At 38.9% G+C, this 22,522-nt stretch overlaps 1 protein-coding gene across 1 annotated transcript in view; it reads right to left on the bottom strand.

Annotated features, from left to right (window-relative positions):
- Positions 1 to 22,522, bottom strand: part of LOC133978514 (MAM domain-containing glycosylphosphatidylinositol anchor protein 1) — a 175,894-nt gene that overhangs the window by 46,320 nt on the left and 107,052 nt on the right. Inside the window, exons 5-6 of the mRNA XM_062416775.1 lie at positions 14,082 to 14,278; positions 12,359 to 12,491 (exon numbers count right to left, since the gene is read on the bottom strand). Coding sequence (XP_062272759.1) covers positions 12,359 to 12,491; positions 14,082 to 14,278 — 330 coding nt within the window. The remainder of the gene's footprint in view (positions 1 to 12,358; positions 12,492 to 14,081; positions 14,279 to 22,522) is intronic.

The following is a 22,522-nucleotide window of genomic DNA, read 5'->3' as shown; positions in this document are numbered from 1 at the left end:
AGATGTCACTCAATGGAACATCTTTCAAGGCGCCCCAAGAAGTGGTTCTTCAACTCCTGGTTGAATGACATTTCAGGGAGGATCTGGTCCAAAGGTACAAAACTGATAGGCTGATTGATGTGAAAAGCTGACAGAAAGAAATGGGGAGTTTGGGCCCATCAGACCCATCAGAATTCCAACGCAAACGGACACAAAGTTCAACAACTCTCTTTCCATCTTACCAGACAGCCATCAAAGCCCTGGCTTCCCTATAGATTAATGATAGTGAAAACCCTATGAGTAGCAATACTTTCTGGTTCAATGTAAAGCTCATAACTATTCCTATCTGCAACATCTTGCAATAGGTTTTTTGCATATCTTGCCACAGGGCGTAAACTGGGTGACAGGAGTTTAACATTGAGAGAAATGAGCTTGTGACCAAAATGTCACCTGTTTCAACCCCTCGAGTGGCTGCAAAATTATTTTTGGTGAAGTGAAATAGACAAGTTCTCGACCCCCATCAACTACAGTGAAAACACCCTAAAGCACAGCAGCTAGGCCCCAGTTTCTCCACTGGAGCTGGTTTACTAGTCATGAGTTGCTAATCTGTGGTTCAACTGTAGAGTTCTGTCGTGTTAATTCTTGTATGTGTGCATTACTCTACCTGTAACCATTTGGCAAATTATAGAAGCAAAAAAAAAAGAAAAAAAGGTGATTGTATTTAGTTTGAAATGTGCTCACACAACCTGCCTCTTGGAATTATGCATGTATTTTTCCATTAAGCTGCCATGACACAAGGGAATATTTGTTTTATATTCCTAAAACAACACTGTAAGACATCATGCATTAAGTAAGTAATAATAAGTAATAACTCTGCATTGTTGTGTATTGTTATACATTGCTCTGTTATGGAAACGTTTGCAGGGCGTTTTTGGTTTTAGAATAAATCTTGGCAACTGAACTGGTTGCACAGTCTTCTCCTAATTATTGCATATATTAATTTATTATACAGTATGCTTCTTATTTAGCAAATATCCCTTCTTCTGGCACAAAAGCTGAGGAAGACACCAAAAAATATGTATGCAGCAAAGCGCTGGAGCTACAGGGGTAAACACCTTTTTTGTTTGCCAATTCATTGGATGAAAAGAGATGAAAGAGTATTGTGCTGTTTAATAGGTTTAGATGTTTGAAGAAAATAAACAAATGCAACCTCAGAGGTGGAAGTAAGGTGAACCAATAGTAGCCTGAGTAAAGAATTATCGGCAGCAACATGTGCTGTCTGTCATCTGGACCGGTCACCTCTTTCTACCATTAGCAATTATTTTGATATGATGCTTAGGAAAATAAAAGGGCCTTGATGATACTGTACACAGACTGTTGGGTTGGAAAATTCAAAGGGAGCATGTGACATAGTATTAATTCAAGTTGTCAGTAGTTTTTAGTATAAATGGTGTGTCAGTGTGGATCCTGGCAGTCTTTCAATCTTGAGTTTACAGGTGCTCAGTGTCCCATAATGGTAATCTTCTCAAAAACAGACATTTACAACTATCAATTTGGTATGGTTAAATTCAGAATTTGTATTAAAAATACATTGATGTGTTTGCACATTTTACTTTATATGCTTGTAAGAAAGAAACATGCATAAAAGTGAGCATTTGTATCAATGCCTTTTAACAATATTTATATGACTTTTCAAATTTAGTGATTGCTGCAGAAACAGCAGCTAAAGCAATCACGTGCATTTTTTTCTTTTTTTAGACTGTGGATATACAGAACTGGGAAGCTTCCAGTTGTGGCTGTGTGTCACTGAAGGGTTAACAATATGTGCTCAGTGGACCTACCTTAGATTAATAAATATGGAATGAACATTTTGGGTAGGTGCCTCTTCAAATTTGAAAGTTTAGAGTGTATAAGGGCTTAGAACATTATTTTGGAAGTATTTGATGGTCATTCTTAAGATTAATTATGTATCAGAAGTTATTGCAGAAATTATGGGTACCATTTGTTAGACAGATTTGGTGCAAAATTTTGGACCACTTAAGAATGGATAAAAATGGTCAAAAATCTCCCCAAAGTACTACATTAAGACAATGACAATAACATACTCCATGCAAAAAACAACAACAAAAGAAAACAGTACAGTTTTTGCCAAAATACACATGGAATTAACATACAATGGGCATGTCTGTAAAGTGTATAACCAAATGTACCAATATAACCTGTTTTCATTCAGATATGTTAAGGTGAGTGGCCAAGGGACTCCTTTGAAAATGACTATGTCAGTTTTTCCCTCACCAAAATTCAGCCTAACCTTAGGGCATTATTTATCCCCCTTTCCGACGAGCTAGACATGACATGGTTGGTACCGATGGATGCCTTAGGTTGTCTCGTTTCATATGATACCAATATCTTCACTGTAGCTGTAAAATGAGCCTGCTACAGCCTCTGAAAGACAGCCTGCATCCTCAGGGAGTGGTAGAGGTTTTATTTTTGAGCATTTTGAAGGAGTATACTCCAGACTGGTTCCTTTAAATGGGCTCTAGAGGACAAGGAGGAGGAGAATCCAGGCTTTTATCAACCTGAGAGAGAGTTAATCCTCAGTGAGAGGCTGACTCCACAGAGTACAGGAAGCAATTCATTCCTCTAATAGACTTTACGCAGTACATCCTTTCATCTAATCTCTTTTTTAACAGATTGCAATCACCGTAATGAAAGAGGTTCACAGAGGCTCAACAAACTAGTTTACAGATGCATGTTTTCACTAATACAAGAACGCGCACAAAGCTGTGCACACACGCATACATGCTTGTACTCTCTTAAATGGGTGACAAAAATGTGCATGCAAAAACACATACACTAATGGGATATCTCTTTAGCTAACTTCACTAGTGATGGCTCTCAAGCTGACAAGAAATTTCACTGGTGTAACAACTGCAATCAGCACATAAATAGCACTGTCCACTCCCATTGTATCAAATCACAGCACTGGGATAGTAAACCCCTGTAGGCCTGAAGAGCTTTCTAAGTATTAAAGTAGCCAGTGTGGAAACCGTTTTGCTTGATAATTTGTGTGTTTGTTAGTTACAATGAAGTAAAGTATGGAGGTAACTGGGGATAAATTATGGCACATGACTGTATGTTGTCGCAATTTATTATACTGTTTATTTCAGGCCCAATACATCAAAGATAGTCTACATGCTGCTCATGTGGAGTGAACTCATATTATGTTTGAAAGCCATGCTAGTCAAGAAGACTGGACACTGACAATAGGTAAATGTTAATGTGTGTCTCCTTGTTTTAGCTTTGTGTTGGACCCGTTAAAGGTCTCTAAAGTAATGAATCCCCCCACAGCCCTGCAAGAATAAACTCAGGAAGTTCTCAAAGACATTTTTCACAATGGAAAGTGTATTGTCTGGTGTCATGAAGAAAATAAGAAAGCATTTTGGGGGCTCAATGTATTAATTCAGACTCTTGATTTAATAGTTTGTGCACACAAATGACTTAATTTGTGCTCTCAATCTAAAATCCTATTTTGCCTCCTCCCTCCATGTAGAGGGTAGCAGATGCCTTTGGCTTGGCACATTCAGTTTGAAGAAGAATAAGAGGATGAAGAAGACATTGTTGCCACATGTTTGCCAAATGTCACCACGTTTGCCAAATGGTCCACTTTTGGCAAGGGACACCGACTTTCAGGTGTCCCACGACTCTGTCTCACACTCTCAAGCTGCCCAAACAAATCTCACACCACAGAAGAGGAAGCACACTGAAAAGAAGCACCTGTGGGCATCGCTTCTTATAAATGTCTTTCTTCACAAGGTCAAGCAAACGGACTCTCAGATCCAATTATCCCATTCGTTTTGTCTCCATTACACACACTCCATCACATCATGAATTCTCACTGCATGTTTTATATTTTATTTTTCAAATTTCAGCAGGTTATTGAACAGCTGTAGTACTAATGTTCCCAACAAATAACAATTTAATAATGAAAGAATTAAACAAATTTAACATGTAATTCCAGGAATAAGAAAGGGTATAAAGATATAAGTCTAGGAGAAAAAAAAGAAGGAACATTGAAAATGAAGCAATGGGGGAGGAACTGAGGATTTGAGAATTATAGCTTCAATTTCCTGGGGATGCGTGGGTGACGGTAACGGTGGGATCAGCCAGCACTCGTCCCAAAGTAATGGGATTTATGTGCAGCACAGCGGTTTACAACCAGGTAACAAATGCCTCCCTCTTCCACGCTTACACTTTTTCACTCTTTCGCTTCCTTTTTTCCCTGTCAGTTTGTCACCTCTGTATCTTCAATGTCTGTCTTTTTACCTTACCCTGTCTATGTATCTATAGCTGAATCTCATTCTACCTTCTTTCTGCATTTTTTTTTTTTGGCTCACCTAATTTCTTGCTTCCTCTTCCACTATTATACTCTATTGTATGTGTCAGATTTAATTAATCAATGAGCTAAAGGCAGAGGGTTTATTAGGAGTAATCAGCTACAAATGCAGTGTAGATAAAGATGTATGAAAAAGTAAACAGCATAATGATCTGTGTTGTAGGCTAGTTTGTGTTTTGTGCCAATAGTAGTGATTGTCAATAAAATATGTCAGTCAAAAAACTGAGAGGATGGCAGGTTGGCATAGAGGTTCATCCTCAGTGCCAACAGGATGAAATGCTCCAGGTGTAATTTTGCGAAAATGGAGGCTTGGTGGTTTTACTTTTATAGTGGCCACAGCACAGACATAATAGAGAGGAGATGAATCCCAACTTATTTCAAGGGCACTGCACTACGCCCAACCCAATACTCTGTCAGTGACTGTATACTATGAATGTGCTAATTTAGCAATGATATGCAGTTTTTGTTGGACTGGCCTGAGAATATAATTAAATGATGATGATGTTAATTTCCCCCTGAAATAAAAGCTAGAACATATATTTTTCTATTCATCATTTTAAACTGTGATTTCTAACTGACAAATGGGGTTATGCTGCCAAGAGGAGTGTAAGAAAAAACTCCTATCTGTCATCCTAGAATATGTGAACTAGTGACATATTTTATTGTTTAATTTGGGGACTTGTTTTATATGAATATTAGTTGTTATTGTTTTTTAAAAGATTATATTTGGCATTTTGCCTTTATTTGAGAGTCAATGCAGCTAGATGGGAATCAGGAGAAGAGACAGGGGTGTGACATGCAACAGGGAACCCCCAACCAGGAATCGAACTGTGGATTTTGCAGTTATATGGTGTGAACCTTAACCATTACAGCCAAAATACAGCGTGTACGGCCATGGTGCAATACTAAGCACATCCATTGCAATCAATTGAAGCTGTTACACTGGCCACAGAAGCCACACACACCCCTAAGGGCATTGTGCTGCTCATCTCTTTTTTTGCGCTTTTTTTTCTCTATGCATGGTTGAGAAAGAGCTGTGTAAAAATCATGCACAATCTGTGTAAGAATGATTCAAATAAATACCTCTAGGAAATCGGACAGTTAAACTTTGTGGGGGTTTATTGTTTTGTTTTGTTTTTTTACATTGCACATTAAAATAAATAAATTGAGTCTATGTATCCATGGTCCTGTAGTTAAGATGGTCTAGTTAATTATTTCAGTACCATTTAATATAGATTACACTTCCAAACCCTGCAAAATCAACTGTGCTATGACTTGGCAAATTCAATGGCTGGGCACCCCATGAATATCACCCTTATTTGAAATGACTTGCAAGCAATTGCAGTATTGTTGCTAGAAACTTACTACAAAAGATGAAAGCAACTGCAGTCATGACCTGCTTGACTGATCTTTTTTTGTGTGTCCAAGTACAGAAATACAATAGTTTTGATAACTTAATGCAATGTTAAACTTGTCAGTTTTAACACAGTATGTTTAAGTCACAATAGGTTGAAATAGTTCATCTGAAGCCAAAACTGGACTTCATTCAGACAAGAAAAGACAAGACACATTTTTAGTAAATCCAAAAAGCTGATTGGGAAATGTGGTCCAGTGAAAAAAAACAGTGACCAACAATATATTCCTGTTGTAAATGTGCATAATCCTGTGAATGTGAAGCAGAGCATTTATGAAAAGAAGCTGCATGCTCACTCAAACATCCTTGGGTAATTAGAGCAATATGTTTTAAAACAGAAAAGGTCAAACACATAGGGCACAGAACTGAAAGTCCACTCCAATGACTTCACAAAAAAAAGATCAAAGCAGCCTAACAAGCAAATTGATTCTCGCCAGTGGTGTGGCTGAAATCCAGTCCAGTCAGGGGATCAGGATGGGGATATATGGACTACTGAAGAAATGTCTGAGAAGTTCAAGGACTGAACAGTGTAGTAATTCCTGTGTGAGGCCTTTAACCTATAATGATACAGCCAAAACACAAATGTTCACTTTATTAATAACTACTTATAAACGTGTACAGAAATAAATGTAATAAACTTTTGTAATGGATAAACAGTTGGCAGTTTCAAAGCTTAACAGCTAGAAGGGACATGTCTTTTTCTCCGTCTCTCTCTTTTCACTCTTTCAGATTATCTCTCTCTTTCACATAACTGCTCTCATACAAGGATTATAGCCTTACATAAAACTGACTGCACAGATGCCATATAACGTCCTACCACAGAGGCTTTACAGTACTAAGGATTATTGTAGATTGCCCATTGATCCTCAACTTTTCAAGGGGGAATTCATACGCGATAGGATTTGCAACCTATTGATCTAATCATATACAGTATATTACACACTTGTACAAGTGTCATACTACTGGGACGGTGTACTGCAGTAAGAGTTACAGTGATCAATAAAGGACTGAATCAACTCTCCCATCGTTCAGATTTACTGGCAAACTCAGTCTGCTCAACAGCTTTAAATCACTGTGAATGCATCAGTGTGTGTGTTTTATCCAGCATACCTGTTACCTTTATAAAGCAGGGACAGACATTTTTATAGCATTGATTAGTTTTTCTTTTGTTTTATTTATGACAACAGCAGAGCAAAGTCTTTGCATTTCCAAAGTGTAACTTAGTTTGACACTATGCACCACTATGAACATATATAAGCATTTAGAAACAGTGAAAGTCTCTGATGAATATTACCTGTAAATTGTCTCACTAATCTAACAACTGCTTGAAGTGTGGTAATTATGAAAAAGCCAGTTGTGCATATCTTTTTCTTATGTTATCTCTTTGCCTTTTTTGTGTGGAAGCGCACTTCTTCGGTAAACTTATTTAGTAGTACAGTTATTAAAAACACAAATATATTGTTCAGACACCTGGTCATTTTGTGATATTAGTTAACTATTAATCATCATTTCTTAGTAAGAGGAAATTGTCTTCTAATATACTCAGTGTTGACAGCTTGCATGAATTCATCTCTTGTGAGGCATGTCACTGGTTAACTATTTATATTTTTGTTTTTATGTTCTAAGATTTATAAGATTTACTGTATGTCATTGCACTGCAACTGCATTCACTGTAATGTAATTATTCTCATGATACTCTCATGATGATTCCTATGATGATAGCTGGTGTGTCTTAATCATATTTTCATATGCATGCTTCTTGTTTTTGACAGATAAAATGTGAAAAAAAATACAAAGTCAAATTTCAGTTACAGTGGAAGTCAATGTAATTCAATCTAATATTTTGTTCCAACCCTCTACACATCCCGGTCTTATTCCATTACCCCCTGTACTTCACTACTTTAAATAACATGACAAGCCCCGGGAGCATTGGCCCCATGTTCTTTTTATGAGAGGCAGGGGAAGAGGATTTGGCCAGTGCCGTCAGTAAGTGGAGGGCACAATCCCCGTACTCAAATCCCAGGCCGGGATTATGATATAAAAATCAATCAATCCCCTTGTCTCAGCTCAGTGAATCAGTGGTGATGGCATGACCTAGTTGGATGAATCTAATCTAAGCAGTGACTGACGCCACAAGGACAAAAGGGAGCTCAGCGGGGAATAACAAAATATGCTCGTTAGATAAATATTATAGAGGATAAAAACAAAGCAAAAACTCACTGTTTGTTTTCCTCTTTTACAATCTCTCTATCTCTGTCTCTGTGTCCATCTGTTCATTGCTCTTCCTCTCATTGCAATATGTTTCTTTTTTTATTTTCTTTGTTCTTGATCTCTTTTGTAATTTACAGTTTTTCAGTGTTTTCCTGTCAGTCACTCTTGTCATTTCAGTGTTTTTTTCCTGGAGATCTGAGTCTAGAAATGTGATTTTCTCAGGTAACATCATTATGTTTGCAACTGTCTGAAAAACGTTGTTACTTGTTTATTATCTATTTCCTGACCCTGTATTACTTTATTCACTCTTTATCTCTTTATCGCTGTATCTTGATTGTGGCTGAAATGTGTTCAGGCTTAACAATAACAAACTAGGTAACCTTGAATATAGCATCACTGTATGAACAAAAAAAATGGAATCCTTTACCTGCATTTACAGATGAATGTTAACAAGAAAATGTGTTAAAAACCAGCGGCAGGTTTAGGCATGCAATAGGGAAACGGTGGAAGGTTTACAAAGAGGACAGAGTATTTCTGTTTTTTCCTTCCATTTATTCTTGTTTGTCACCGTATTTTATTCTTCATGCATTTGTATCTTTAAGTTTCAAACCACCTACACACTTTTACAGTTAGACATGAGGTGTGTTGGGGGTTTGATGCCAGTATACCATTACATTAAGTGTGTGTACGTATAAGGCTGTGGTCAAGCATGAAGCTGTTGTGAGTCCAACATTTGGGTGATGTTTTTACTGTATTGATACTGGTGCTGCACTTTGGTGGAAATATGTGAGTGTAGTGACATGGATGTATAATTAAAGGAAACATGATAACAATTGCAATTAAAACTTACAATGGAGCAAGACTGTTAAAAAAGAAAAAAATCAAAGTGCACAATAAATAGACTGTTACATAATACTGTGACTCCCTCCTTAATGTGACTCTCTTCATCCTTTACTCCATCAGCTGTCTGTTTATCCCATCAGGTACTGAGCTCAGGACAGTAGAGACAGAAGTACATAGACACACACACACACACATACACACACCCTCAAACACACACACTCATGCAAACAAACTAAGCAGTGTGTTTTCTGTCACTCTGTGATGCTGTGAGGTCCAGACAGATTGGCTGTTCTGGCAAGTCTCTGAACCCTTATGCCAGCAACAGATAGACACTTATTGTTGTGTTTGCTGTGTATCTATGTCTGTGTGGGCGTGTGTGAGCGTGTGTTGACCGAGCAAGGGGGAAACATTTGATCTCAGCCACAGGAGTCCAAAGGAAGAGAGCGAAAGACAGAGGGAATGAGAGTGAAAACCACCTATTACATACAGCAGGAGCATTACGTCCACTTTGTTTTCTGTTGATTTAGAAAACATGTTTAAATTTAAGATAAGTTACAGCTAGGCTCACTTGCAGGAGAGATATCACTGCTGGATAGTCTACATCTTGAGTATTATTAAGAATATACACTGTAAATTCATAAAGAAATTAGCAGAACTATGACACAGTTTGTCACCCTTAATCTGCATTGGGATTTAAAACCTTTTCTCTTTAATCGGAACCCATCATTCATCATCTCTGGTCTTATGTGCTCACTGCTCTATTGGAACTGCAATGCATACACCTGAGCCTGATCCATTTGCGTCACTTTCCATAACATTTCAGCAAACCTTGTCATTTTCTGTCTGATTCATTCCCAGTCTTTCATTTCCTACTGTCTGTAACCACTTTTTTCTTCTTTCATAACGATGCCTAACTCTCTTTATTTCCTCACTACATCACAGAGTTTGTTCTCTTTTTTTTCTCTTTATCTTCCCTACCTTCAGCTTACTTTAGAGGACTCTTGGGAAACTTTATCTCTTATCTGAAAGAGGTCGTATTTCTCTATTGATAACCTCTCCTTCGGTGCAAGGTCTGAAATAAAAAATCAGTCAAATCAAAAGTCATGAACACTTGTGGCCATCATAAAATTGTAGCAAAAGAAAAATAAATGTCTCTTAAATCCTCAATGTGTGACTGGGATGTCACACTAAGATAACATCAAAATTAAAAAGATACAAATGATGCAGTTTACAACAACTTTTCCTATTTTTGCTAGTGCAGCCAAACAGCCAAAACTTTTAGCATACATTCTTTTTTATCATTAATGAAGCAATGCCCAACTCGAGCTGCCAATCCACTCACATGCCATACTTCCCTCACTATCCAACACACCCTTATAATCATGATGGAGTATTTAAGCCGTCAGTGCTCTGCTCGCACTTGCTGCATACCTGCTGCCACACTCCTCTCATACTTGGTTACATTTGCTGCTGGTACTGTTCATATAGCAGTGTATCTTCCCCTACGGTTAAAGTTTGTATCATCACTCCCCACTCACTGATGTGTGAGAACAATGTTTATTTCTGGAGAGCGATGAAGTCAGAGTGTAAAAGACATACAATAATGATGTACATATTCTACATTTAAAGGATGAGTCCATCTGCATTTTTAGATGGAGTCGAAAAAAGTCTGTTAGAAAAAAATAGTGTTAGCAGGGTGTTGTATGTTAGAGAAAAAAAAATAGTCTAGATATACTAGGAGCAATGTCGCAGCGCTGAGTGTGAGTGTATGGGATGTTTATAAATGCACCAGACGGAGCGGAGGGACAGACAGCTGCTGAGTGCCAGAAGCTCTGGAGTAGCGAGCCGCGAGCAGAGCTGACGGGACAAATAACACCCGCGAGTCACTCCGGATTCTGCTCTGAGCCAGAGCCATTTACTGGCGGGAGGAGAGCTCAGAGTTTATTTTTTTAAATTTTGAGCAACAGCAACATTGAGTGCTCCACCTGTATGTGTGTGTGTGTGTGTGTGTGTGTGTGTGTGTGTGTGTGTGTGTGTGTGTGTGTGTGTGTGTGTGTGTGTGTTAGCGCACGTTTAGCCAACAGCAGCAACACTGAGCGCTTAGGCTGTCTCTGTGGCTACTGGCTAGGTGGGCCAGGGGGTTCATATTGGTTTACATGTAGCGTCATCATGCAGACACCTGCGTCAGGTCATGTGGGAAAAAATCTTTAGAAAGGCTTGAAAAAATGGTATTTTGGCACTAAAACATATGTACTGTTCACATTTGAATTCATATGTAACACTAATGTAAAGCTACAGAATTACATCAAAACTTCAAAGAACCTCTTTAAATAAAAATCCACTCCACGTGAGTTGGCTGACTGAACTACTGGGAATTGAAACTTTAAAAGGACATTGCTAGATATTAGTACAAATCTACTTCTTTGCTGTAGTTTCTATATTGTTGCTATATTTTTCTGCATTACATTCAAAGTTATAGGACATGAATTGCACAGAAATCAAACACCTTTAACTGGTGGAATTTAGTGCCTTGATTAAGAGCACATCAGTGTCAAGGTTACATTGATTAATTACTTTCAAAATCAGTTGTGAGATGTATATTTTAAAAAAACAGCTATGTTTGGTCACAAGGCAAATGCATCACTCCTATTCAGGTAGTGCTGTAGATTTATAGGAAGCATGTTACATCAAATTTGACAGCAAGGGTCATTTTAATGTAAACAACTGTAGTGAATATAACTGAGAATTATTATTTTTAAGGACACTATAAAGTATTTCATTGTCTGGAAAGGTGTACAGGCTGGTGTTTCTGAAATGAGGCTAGAAGAGAGGAAGAAAAAAGAATGTATCCAAATATACTGCAGGAGTATTGGGGCTTTCCCTTGTGTTGTATCAGTCTGACCGTAACAAAGCTGACAGGGTTGTCAATGACAACAATGTTGTCATAAGTAGAAGAGTTGCCAGGCGGTGGCGTTGAGATGGACAGAGAGGTGTAGAGTGAATTGGAGATAACAAGGAGTGTGACAACTGAATTACAGCTGACGGCCCCGAGATGAGCTCTCAGCAACAGAAAAACAAGACAGATAGACAATATGGCACACTGGGAGGCAGGAGAGAAGAGAGAGAGCAGGAGCAAATTTGGGTGGAAAGTCAAAGGGCAGTGGAAAAACACATGGGAAAAGAACAAGGGAGGGAAAAGAAAGACAGAGAGAGACAGTGCAGAAAGTGAGAAAAGGAGACGATCACAGGGAAATGCTTTTTCCTGCACAAGTAAAGATGGGACACATTTTAACAATGAAAAAAGGAGTCAGACTGCAAGGGATTCTTGATGCCCAGACACAGCATACAGAGAAAAGTCAGATGAGATGAGTGAATCAAAGAAAGAGAAAGAGAGCACAAAAAAGTCATTGTAAGGAATTGATAGCGGATGGAAAGATGTTGGCTTTGTGAAGGCATGTGCATGTCTGTTTTGGTCCTTTGTGTGTTCTTATAACACAATCATAAAAACAACTTACTGGTGGCATTTGTAAGCTTGAAGGTGACCGACTTATCTTCAATGTTACACACATTGCGGACAGACACCTGGCAGGTGTAATCAGCAAAGTCCTTGGGTCTTAGGTTTTTCAGCTTCAGCACCTTGGTCTCACCCTAGATGAGACACAAAACACACACACATAATGACATAATGTTGAAGTAGTATAACTGTTATGTTCTGGGCCATGTTTTTTTTTGTTTTGCCTGTGTGGTGACAGCTCTCTCTCCCAGCTCTGTGACTTCCAATCAGAGTGTGATTGAATACAGGTGTTCCGGCTGGTCTGCTGACGGATTGCTGATGGCTGATTGGTTGGACTTGGTTTTTAAACTGGCTGCTGCTGGACCTCTGCCCCTCTCTCCTTCCCATTTCCAACAATGGAGGCCATGCTGCTGGTTGTGCTGTCGGTGATGTGAAGTATTTAACATGTGACTATTTGTTGTCCGGATAGCCAACAGTAGGGAGGAGAAGCCCTTTCTTTTTGTTTGAACCGTTTTCTCTTGTTTATAAATTGAGGAGTTAGGTTTAAGTTTTGTCTTTTGTTTTCTATTGTTTTTCTGTGAAGATTAAGATCAGGGCCAGCTTGAGCAGTTTTGTTTGTTGTTTTGGGCATTTGTTTCTCCTGTCCGTATTGAATGAAATAAACGGCTGATTTCTGGACCTCAACCATGGTTTGGCGGCACATTCTTGGGGATGGGAAGAGCGGGGACTCTTAATCATGTTGGGCCCAGGTTCCCTAGGCCAGGGTCGTAACATAACATATTTTACTACATAGTTTTATATGGTGTTCTCAAAAATCTGATGTTACCACATTCCTATTGCATAACATGTATGTGTGTACAATGTAACTTTATTTGAATGAGAACTCTCAAAGCTTTTTATTTTAGTCTTCTCTAAACAGGGTTGTAATCTTGCGTGAAAGTCACTTCAATTTTTGATGAGCTGCACTACAATAAACAGACACACACACACACACTGCATGTGGAGTAAAATGAATGATGAATTGGGTTATCGCATGAAACAATCTGGAAAGTGAAACTGATCTGACTGCCGTTGTAATATTAAAGGCTAAAACTACCTATTCTCACCCTGCCAATTCATAAAACTTCGTATCCCAAAAGCTCCCTCTGTGCTTTCAGTGTACACGCTGTCTCGGACGAACAGAAGTACTCATAAATCTCTTTCAACTCCACTGATGATTTTTCAGATCAGGAATTTGTTTGATATTGTATAACTGCCTATCTGTTACAGTAGGTGCTGGGCTAACAGTCTCATAGGCAGTCTTGGGAAGAGCTCTGCTGCCTGGCTAATTGAACTCAAGGGAATCTTCTTTGTGGCTGACTGATGCTTTGATAAGTGGAGAAAAAAGGGAGCAATTGTGCCCCTGTGCTCAGGCTGGGGGCAACGCTGGTTATTTGTTTATTGTAACTGACTGAGTAACTAAATGGCTGACTGACCGATTGGCTAGTTTTTACCTGACAGAAAGCTTGTTTAACTGTGTCACTGTTGACAGAAATGACAATATATGATTCATACAAAGAATCATGTGATTCTCCAATAAATAACAATTCAGATATCAAACAAACAGTTAACTACTGCATATACACTTATGAATGGTTCAGTTCAATAGTGAGCCTGAAGAGCCAATATTTGGGATTAAAATAAAACTAAAAACTGAAGTCCTTCTTCTTCGTGTCCATGTGTACCTGAGTGTAAAGCGGCTCGTAGATGTCCACTCCGTTGTCCTTGCTCTGTTCAATGAGCATGTTCCCACGTTTCCAGATGAATCGAGCAGGAGGGTTGGAGTTGACAGTGCAGCGCAGGAACACCGTCTTCTCCTGGTAGTAACTGCCACGCACATCGCTGATGGTCTGGTGCACCGTCAAGACTGGAGTGTCGAGGTCTGCAAAGGAACAAATGATAAAAACAAACAAAAACGTGAATTCTTGAGTATTGTGCCACACACAAAAAAGAATACAAAGAAAACTACAAAGTACAGTTATAATAAAAAGCACAAATTGTTCAGAGTATGTGTTGTTAAAATAGCATTTTACTTTGCTGTCATTGATGCTGTCGCCCTTTTTGTGCAAGGCATTGGCAATGATATGTCTGGCAGGGATGGGAATTGAAAACTGGGACACAACTGTAAATAAGGGCAAACGAGTGCTGTTTATTGGCTGAACTGCCAGCCCACACTGACCAAAACCGTCCAAACAGTTGCCTATTGATCATAGTTTCTAACAAGCACAAATGTCCAAACAATCTGTGTGTTTTTGCCAGTTCCCTTTCTAGCTGTGACTCATCCACACAGTGGATTTTTATATTTTTTTCTGTCATTTTTATCTCTTTCTCTCACTTGGCTCATTTCCCTGTGCATTTCCTTCATGGGAGTGTCATCTCCCTTTCCTCAGTGGATAGGATTTCAGCTGCTGTCACAAGCATGGAGGCTGCTCTCCCCTGGTTTCTGCCATCTCTCCCAAAACTCACTGCCATTTTCACTCCTCATCACCATCCCTCCCTCCCGATCCCGTCCTCCTCGCTCCTTGCCTCTATCTCTTACGAGGCTGAATTGTCTGCATGTGTGTAATCTTGATTTTTTTGCAGCCTAATTGGAATGTTTGCGGACTTCAAACATCATGGAAACAATTTCACCCAAAACCAGGGTAGCTTTTGCCTGCTTTTCCTGCCTTTATCATTTTACTTCTCTCCTTGCTTCCTCTTTTCTCTTCTCTGCTCCTCTTCTTCACTTCCTTTCTCCCGTGTCTACCCATCTCACCTGCTGTACACTTATCAAGAGGCTGGGTGCAGGCTGCAGAAAGGATTTGAGATAGCACTGTAGCTACCTGTGGTCCTTGAAACCCTCAGATGTGAGCATAGCAGGACCCATGTGATAGGGGAAAGGAGGGAGGTATTTCAATTCATTGTACTTTTGGTTTGAGAAAAATTTGAGAGAAACAATCTGTGGATAAACATGCTTGATTTTTGAATGTGCTGTTGAAAAGGGCACAGCAGTCACAAGAGGGTCTCTCTCTCTCTCTCTCTCTCTCTCTCTCTCTCTCTCTCTCTCTCTCTCTCTCTCTCTCTCTCTCTCTCCTCTCCTCTCTCTCTCTCTCTCTCTCTCTCTCTCTCTCTCTCTCTCTCTCTCTCTCTCTCTCTCTCTCTCTCTCTCTCTCTCTCTCTCTCTCTCTCTCTCTCTCTCTCTCTCTCTCTCTCTCTGTCTCTCTCTCTCTCTCTCTCTCTCTCTCTCTCTCTCTCTCTCTCACCACTCACACACACACAAACAACGTGGTCCCACTTCCAAGTGTGTAGTCTCAGCATAGCCATCAGAGCACTTTAGTGGTTTGAAGGTTAGGGCTCAGGGACATACTGGCACATAAAAACACAGGGGCTACTTGAACTTGTTAAGGTGATTTTGTGGTTTTCCAAACAGACAAGCCACTGCATGAGACTAAAGTTGTTGTTTCTTTTCAACAGAAAAGTGAGTCACATAGTCATGGGAAGATTTACCTATTATTAGTATGTGATAACTTTGCATGATTCAAACTCAATACAGTATGCAGAAACTTAGCAAAATTAGCTAGAAAGGGTATGGCACTGAAACTATCATGTGAGCACCGCAGATGTTTGATCAAAATATGCTCACATTAGTGTCAAAAAATAAGAATAATCAAAGCATTTTCTTAAATTGCCGAATGTCTTTAACTTCACATTTTTATTTTCTGTGGAAGTAGTCTGCCTGTATTTGATGTGATTTGCGTGCACATACTTGCTTTCATATGCTAAATTAAAGGATGAAGACAGTGGTCTGCTACAGTGGTGGCACAATGTTACGCTGTTACTCAGCATTACTGTATGTTTAATAACAGAAGTGCAGAATTCATTCTTTGTGTTTCCATTCCTTTCATCTCCCTATGGACACCCTCATATATAAAATGACAACCCACATACTGGGACAAAAGCCCAGCAAGAAACCAAACAGTGAGGTACCACCAGTCTCTCTAAAAGGCTTTGCCAGCAACAGGCCTTCAAACCTGGGCAGCTATCAAAGATATGTCTTGGCACGGCCTGGTGTGCATCTGTGTGTGAAAGAGATCTGGCTGAAGAGCAACTGTGTGCACCTTTGTATACTTGAAGTTGTGAATATGTGCATGCATACGTGTGTGTTTGTCCATGACTGGCACAGGATTTCTGCATAATTTTCGCAGTTCATTTGCAGCATTGGGGAGGGCGGGGGGGGGCTAGTTGATTAATGGCGCTTTCCCACTATACAGTTCCAGCAAGGCTCGCCTCGCCTCGGTACGGTTCCAGAACAAACCTTTTCCATTACAAAAAAGTACCTACTCAACGAGGGCGGGGTCGTCATAGCACGGCTCCGAGAAACTGCCGTGACTTTGTTTTATACGCGACACAAAACACATAAACCATGGAGGACATTGAGGCAGTGGTGTACTTGCTGCTGTATGTGGCTTTTTGTCACACACAAAGCAAGAAAATTAAGCCATATGGCTGTAACGATGCTGCCGGTATTTAAAAATGCCGGGTTTGATTCTTGTGTGGGATGGCTCATGACTCTTCCAGCGACAACTACCAATCAGTGGCCAGCAGTGTGTCGACGTCACATTTTATTATTGTCTCGGCTTGCTTGGAACCTCACCAGAGCAGGTACTAAAAAAGTACCAGGTACCAGGTATTTTCCCTAGTGGAAACGCAAAAAGAACCGAGGCGAGGCGAGGCGAGTCGTGCTGGAACTGTGTAGTGGAAAAGCACCATAATGCCACGGTAGGGTATGTGTGTGCATCAGACAGTGAATAAGTGTGATTATCTGCTGTCATTCTATCTGTTTCTTGACACTGCGGTTGACTGTGGGAAAAGTCGAAAGTGATAGATTGACACATACAAGTAGATTCTCAAGAACGCCTCATAACTCTAAACGGACAAACACTGTACAGTCACTCAGAAGTCCACATATTTTCAATCAAAAACAAACTGGATTCTGCCTGAAAAGCCCACCATGCACATGTATCATAGCATGTTTTGGCTTTATATTGAAATACTGAACAGTTTTTTTCTATTTTTAATAATAACTTCAGGTCATCAAAACACATTTGAAACACATATACTCATGTTGTAGAGAAACGACAATACAACTAACTTTGAACAAACTTAACTTAACTTAACACAAACACTGTCCCTGCCTTACATGTCTCAAAATTATCTTACTGCATTTACTTTAAACAGACATTTTCTCTCACATGACAATTGCGTTGATATGCTTTTGTCCTAGCTCCCCAAGTGAGTCTAACTTTACTCAGTTTGGGCCCTTAAGTAAATAGAGTCACAAGATGAAACTGCAAGTGTACAGAAATACTTTATGAAACTTTAATGAAGCTTCTGATTTCCCCAAAGTCCTCCCTTTGCACACAGCTTAGATCAATTGCGCCGCACTGCTTTTGTTAGCCACAGCTTTTAATATACAGTACATCCAGGTTTCTAGATTTCAGGCTGCACTGGGAGGTCTTGCATTGTTTTCCGCTTAGACACCACACAATGATGCTGACACAAAGACATTTAAGTTCTCCCTTCGAGTGTGGCCCTTTATGTGGACAATATATATGGGTGGATAAATAATAAAATAAGTTTAATGTTTGTATTATACTCTCTTTAACTCAAAGTGAGTCAAATTCTTTGAATAATATTTTTTTGAAAATATTTATATTTAATATTACAACAGAAAAATAAATAATTATGTTGACCTGAGCTATCTGACCTACAGTACCTTATGTGCACCAATATATTTACAGTGATGTTTTGGCTGTTTAACATGTATGTAATAGCAGACACCAACAGTTAAAATCACACTGAATAAATTGGAATTCACTTAATTTAACTTTTTTTCTTTTCTTTTTTTTTTGTTAAAGAAAATAAGAGGCAAATTTCCAGCACATTTTCTTATCTGGTTGACACCAATTAATTTCAGAAGGGCAATTCAACACAGTGGTTCACACAGTCTTGATCAAGCAACCAGATCCTGTTAGACTAGCTGTCTGTTAATGAAATTCCTTTATCTTTCACGAAACACTCTCAAGCATTTTATTTCTATTTGCTCAGAATACTCTCTAGTCCCAATTTGTTGCAATTTTTCTAAAACTGAGGCAGGAAACACTCCACCAACATGTGCTTCAAAATTAACCAACTTGTTCCAAGGCGTTCCCAGAAGATTTAGACAGAGTGCATTTTTTGTCAAGTATTCCAATTATGTTTGCTCTTGAAAATTATGTTTGTTGCTTTAATACAAATTCCAGGGCAAACCAACGAGCAGAAAGACTTTGTTTGCTTGTAATCTGAGGAGTCAGATGATTAAAACTGTGATCAGAATTACAAACTCTGGACATGACTACTTGGAAATGAAATCAACCCAGCCAAGACAATGTATGACAACAACAGATGCACAGCCTTTTTTCAACCACCACAAGACCTTTTAAAGAGCTTATCCACTGTATTTTAAAAGGAATTCATACCCTGCTCAAAACATCTTACTGTAACCAGAAGATTAAATCTTGCTTGACAGTGTGGTAACATAAAAAAGGCAATGCTTTTATATCATGTATCTTGTATAGACTCCCAGAAAAGTGTGCATGCCATCATTTTTTTATGATCATACCTAAAATTCTGACCAGAGTAACCATGGAAATGGTGAAAACAGAGATTTACTCAGAAGCAATCCATCCATGCGGTCAGGGTTGACCAATTGTGTTTTTGTAACAAGTTGACCTCTGCTGGGTGCTTTCCCCTGCAGGAGGACGCCCTGGACTCCAAATCCTCTTTGATTTCCAATAACATGTCCTGTACTCTAATAGCTCTCGAGGAGTAGACAGCCATTAGGGGACCAAAGAGAAGATGACAGGTTCAATTGAGTGTGAGCGTGCAATGGAGGTGAATAAGGTGTAGTGTGTGGGGTTGGCTGAGTGAGGGAACGTGATTGTGTGAGTAAAGGTAGGTATGTTCAGTACCTATTGTACAACATTGACCAGCAGGAGGCCTATTTTCCTGCAGGTGCAAGCCCACATCCTGAGCTACATCAAATCTGTCAATCTTTCTTTTTTTTTTTTTTTTTGTCATGTCACAAGGATCATAACAGTGAGTTTTCAGTCATATAACTTACACACAAGTCTCAACATATTTCAGAGTCAGTCAGTTATGTGCATGGACATATACCCATGTAATCAGTGTATAAAGCAGCCTCTGACAACCATAAGAACTGTACCCTATGTGCTCCTTCCCAAACAAAATAGGCATATAGCAACATCCTATATGCAATGAATAAATAAAAAACATATTTGTGAAACAGGTGTAAACACAGCCCCACTTACATTAAATCACAGCACAGCATAGATACCTTCAATCATCATATAAATATTTGGAAGGAACAATGATAGAACTAACCAACAAATTGTTGCTGTGAGGGTGGGGCCTAAACCTTCCATGTCCAAAACGATTACTTTTCAGGAAATGAAAAAATCCAAAGGATATGATGGAGTAATGACATTTAGTCATGGGTTCTTATTAATACTTTTCATTTATTAATTGTTTGTAAAAACCCACAGACAGACATAAAGGTTGACCACTAGTATTGATTTATAATAAAAAAAGAATATGGAGATACAAGATTTCTCCCCAACAGCAACAAAATGTCTAAACCTTATTTTGAAGGTTTATCTGTTTATTTAATGATATTGTATACCCTTAAACATAAATGGGGACTTTCAAATAAGCAGAGGAAAACTGCATAGTTTAATGGTATTAATTATCCTATACTAATTGTGCAAAATAAGCGCCAGCACTGGTATGCCAGCAGCTGCAGCACACATGAGAACACATCAGCTTTAATTTTTATTTTAACATTGTCAGCATATTTGATGTATATTAACTTGTTGGGTGTCCTGAATGTATATTTTGGAGCTTCAGGTTAAAATTTCAATTTCTCTCTCTAGCAGCCGCTCTCCCCCATTTCACCTGTTGCTTTTAAAGCGAATAAGAGTAGCTCATGTGATTAGTCATTACTGTAACTTGCCCACTTTCACATAATTCAGTCCCTTCTCCATGTTGCGCCTGGTTGGCTCCAGAGAGCACCAGAGCTGATGGTTGGGAAAATTGCAAAAACATAGTGGCCACGCCCACATGCCAAGAATTCAGACTTGGATGTGTGCCTGCACCCAATTTCGGGGAAAATACAGGCCCCAAATGCATTATCCCTAATAAACAGAATATTGTTCACTGTTTGCAAAAAAACTGTAATTCACTGAAGGCCACAGCAGAATCCACAATCAAACTGCAATATAATAAATTGGAAATAAACTGCATGTGTGAAGGAAAGAGAAAAAGAGAGAGTAACACACTATATCAATGCTTAACAGATGTGATACAATAATCAGTTTTTATTCTGCATAGAATGAACAGGTGATAAGTGCTTTGCTTTACTGACACTGAGAACAGGGATGATCAAGTTGATAAACTGAGGATATGAAGTCTCAGCCTCAAACCATGTTGCTGCTGGCTCCATTTCTGTAGCTGACCCTGGTCAAGTCAAATCAATTTTTATGTGTATAGCCCAATATCTCAAATCACAAATTTGCCTCAGGGGGCTTTACAGAACAGAAATAAAGCATCCTCTATCTTTAGACCCTTGATTCGGATAAAGAAAACCTCCTCCACAAAATGTCTTTAATGGGGGAAAAATTGGAAGAAACCTCAGGAACAGCAGCAACACTCCTCCCAGTTGATGAAGGGTTGCAAATTCAGATATTGCCTCAATTTGATTAAATAAAATGAAAAAGGAGTGCTTTGAATTAAGCAACATTTTTTTACAATGTGAGTGAACTGATTCCTGCTCTATATTGCAGGGAAGGAGATTTTAACTTAATTCAAAATTACTGTTGTCTTTAAATTGTTCAACTGACTTCATATAATAATAAATTGGTCCAAGGACTGTGTGGACATTTATCTACTTTGATGATATGCATGTGTCTTGGGTTAAAAGGGTATGGGTATATGATTGTAACTTTGTTATCACAATGTTTGAAGAGAGAGAAAAAAGATTAAATCTATAAAGTGGATTCAAAATAATTAAATTAATGTCACTAATTGAAGATGAATCCAACTTTTGTGACAAGGAAAGCAAAGGCAGCCTTCTCTTAAGTGATGGACATTTGGGTGTTATCATAAGTGATGCATGGCAGCTGAGCATGGCTCAAACAAATAAATAATCACTCACTATAAAAGAGCGGCCCACTGAAAAACTGTTTCTATTGACAACAGAATCCAAACATATTTCAGTCTGCATAATAACAGAAAAAAGCACCAGTTCTGTCTGACTGTCTCTCTTTTTCTCTTCAACACACACACACGTACACTCACACACAATAAAAAGACACTCTTATGGGCTATCGACCACACACACACACAGAAACACTATCACAAACACACATGTGCGCACACAGACAAATACACAGAGAGAAAAGCCTGTGCATACAGAGGCACAAACAGAAGCAGACTTGGTGTTTGATCCAGCTTCGTGTCTCATCAATTATTCAGCATTCTGCTCATAGACATCGCCTTAAAGAGGGCATAAAACATGCACGAGGCCCACATTTGCAAATAACGAGAACATTGCCTGTGTTTAAAATGCAATGTTGAGAAGTAAAGATTGATTTAAGATGATTTTCTCTGCTCATTTTTTGTATAATAACAAAAAATACAGCTTTTTGCTTCTTTAACCACAAATTAAGTCTATTTCTCCCCTCCTTTCCTCAGTGATGCCTCAGACTTTAGTCTGTAAGAAATGAAGGAAGAGAGTACTGATGAAACAAGCACACTGAGACAATTATATTATTTCTATCTTAATATAAAATCTGAAAAATGAAATATATATTCCAAGAGACGTGAAGAACAAGATGATTTGCCTCATCATGGACTGGGCCCTTTACAGCAGAAAAACTAAGCCAGCAGAGTCTTTTAACAGAGGAAGACACTGAAGGAAACAGAGTGGAGGTAGAAAAGTGATAACATTAGTAAAAACAGAGAAAGAGAAGAAGATGTAGAAAAAAATAAACCGACAGAGGTGGTGACATGATATTACAGATACATAGTG

The sequence above is a fragment of the Scomber scombrus genome, chromosome 1 (assembly GCF_963691925.1).
Source record: "Scomber scombrus chromosome 1, fScoSco1.1, whole genome shotgun sequence".
NCBI lineage: Eukaryota > Metazoa > Chordata > Actinopteri > Scombriformes > Scombridae > Scomber > Scomber scombrus.
Note: the sequence above shows the minus strand (reverse complement) of the source record. Positions and strands in the feature narration are given on the sequence as shown.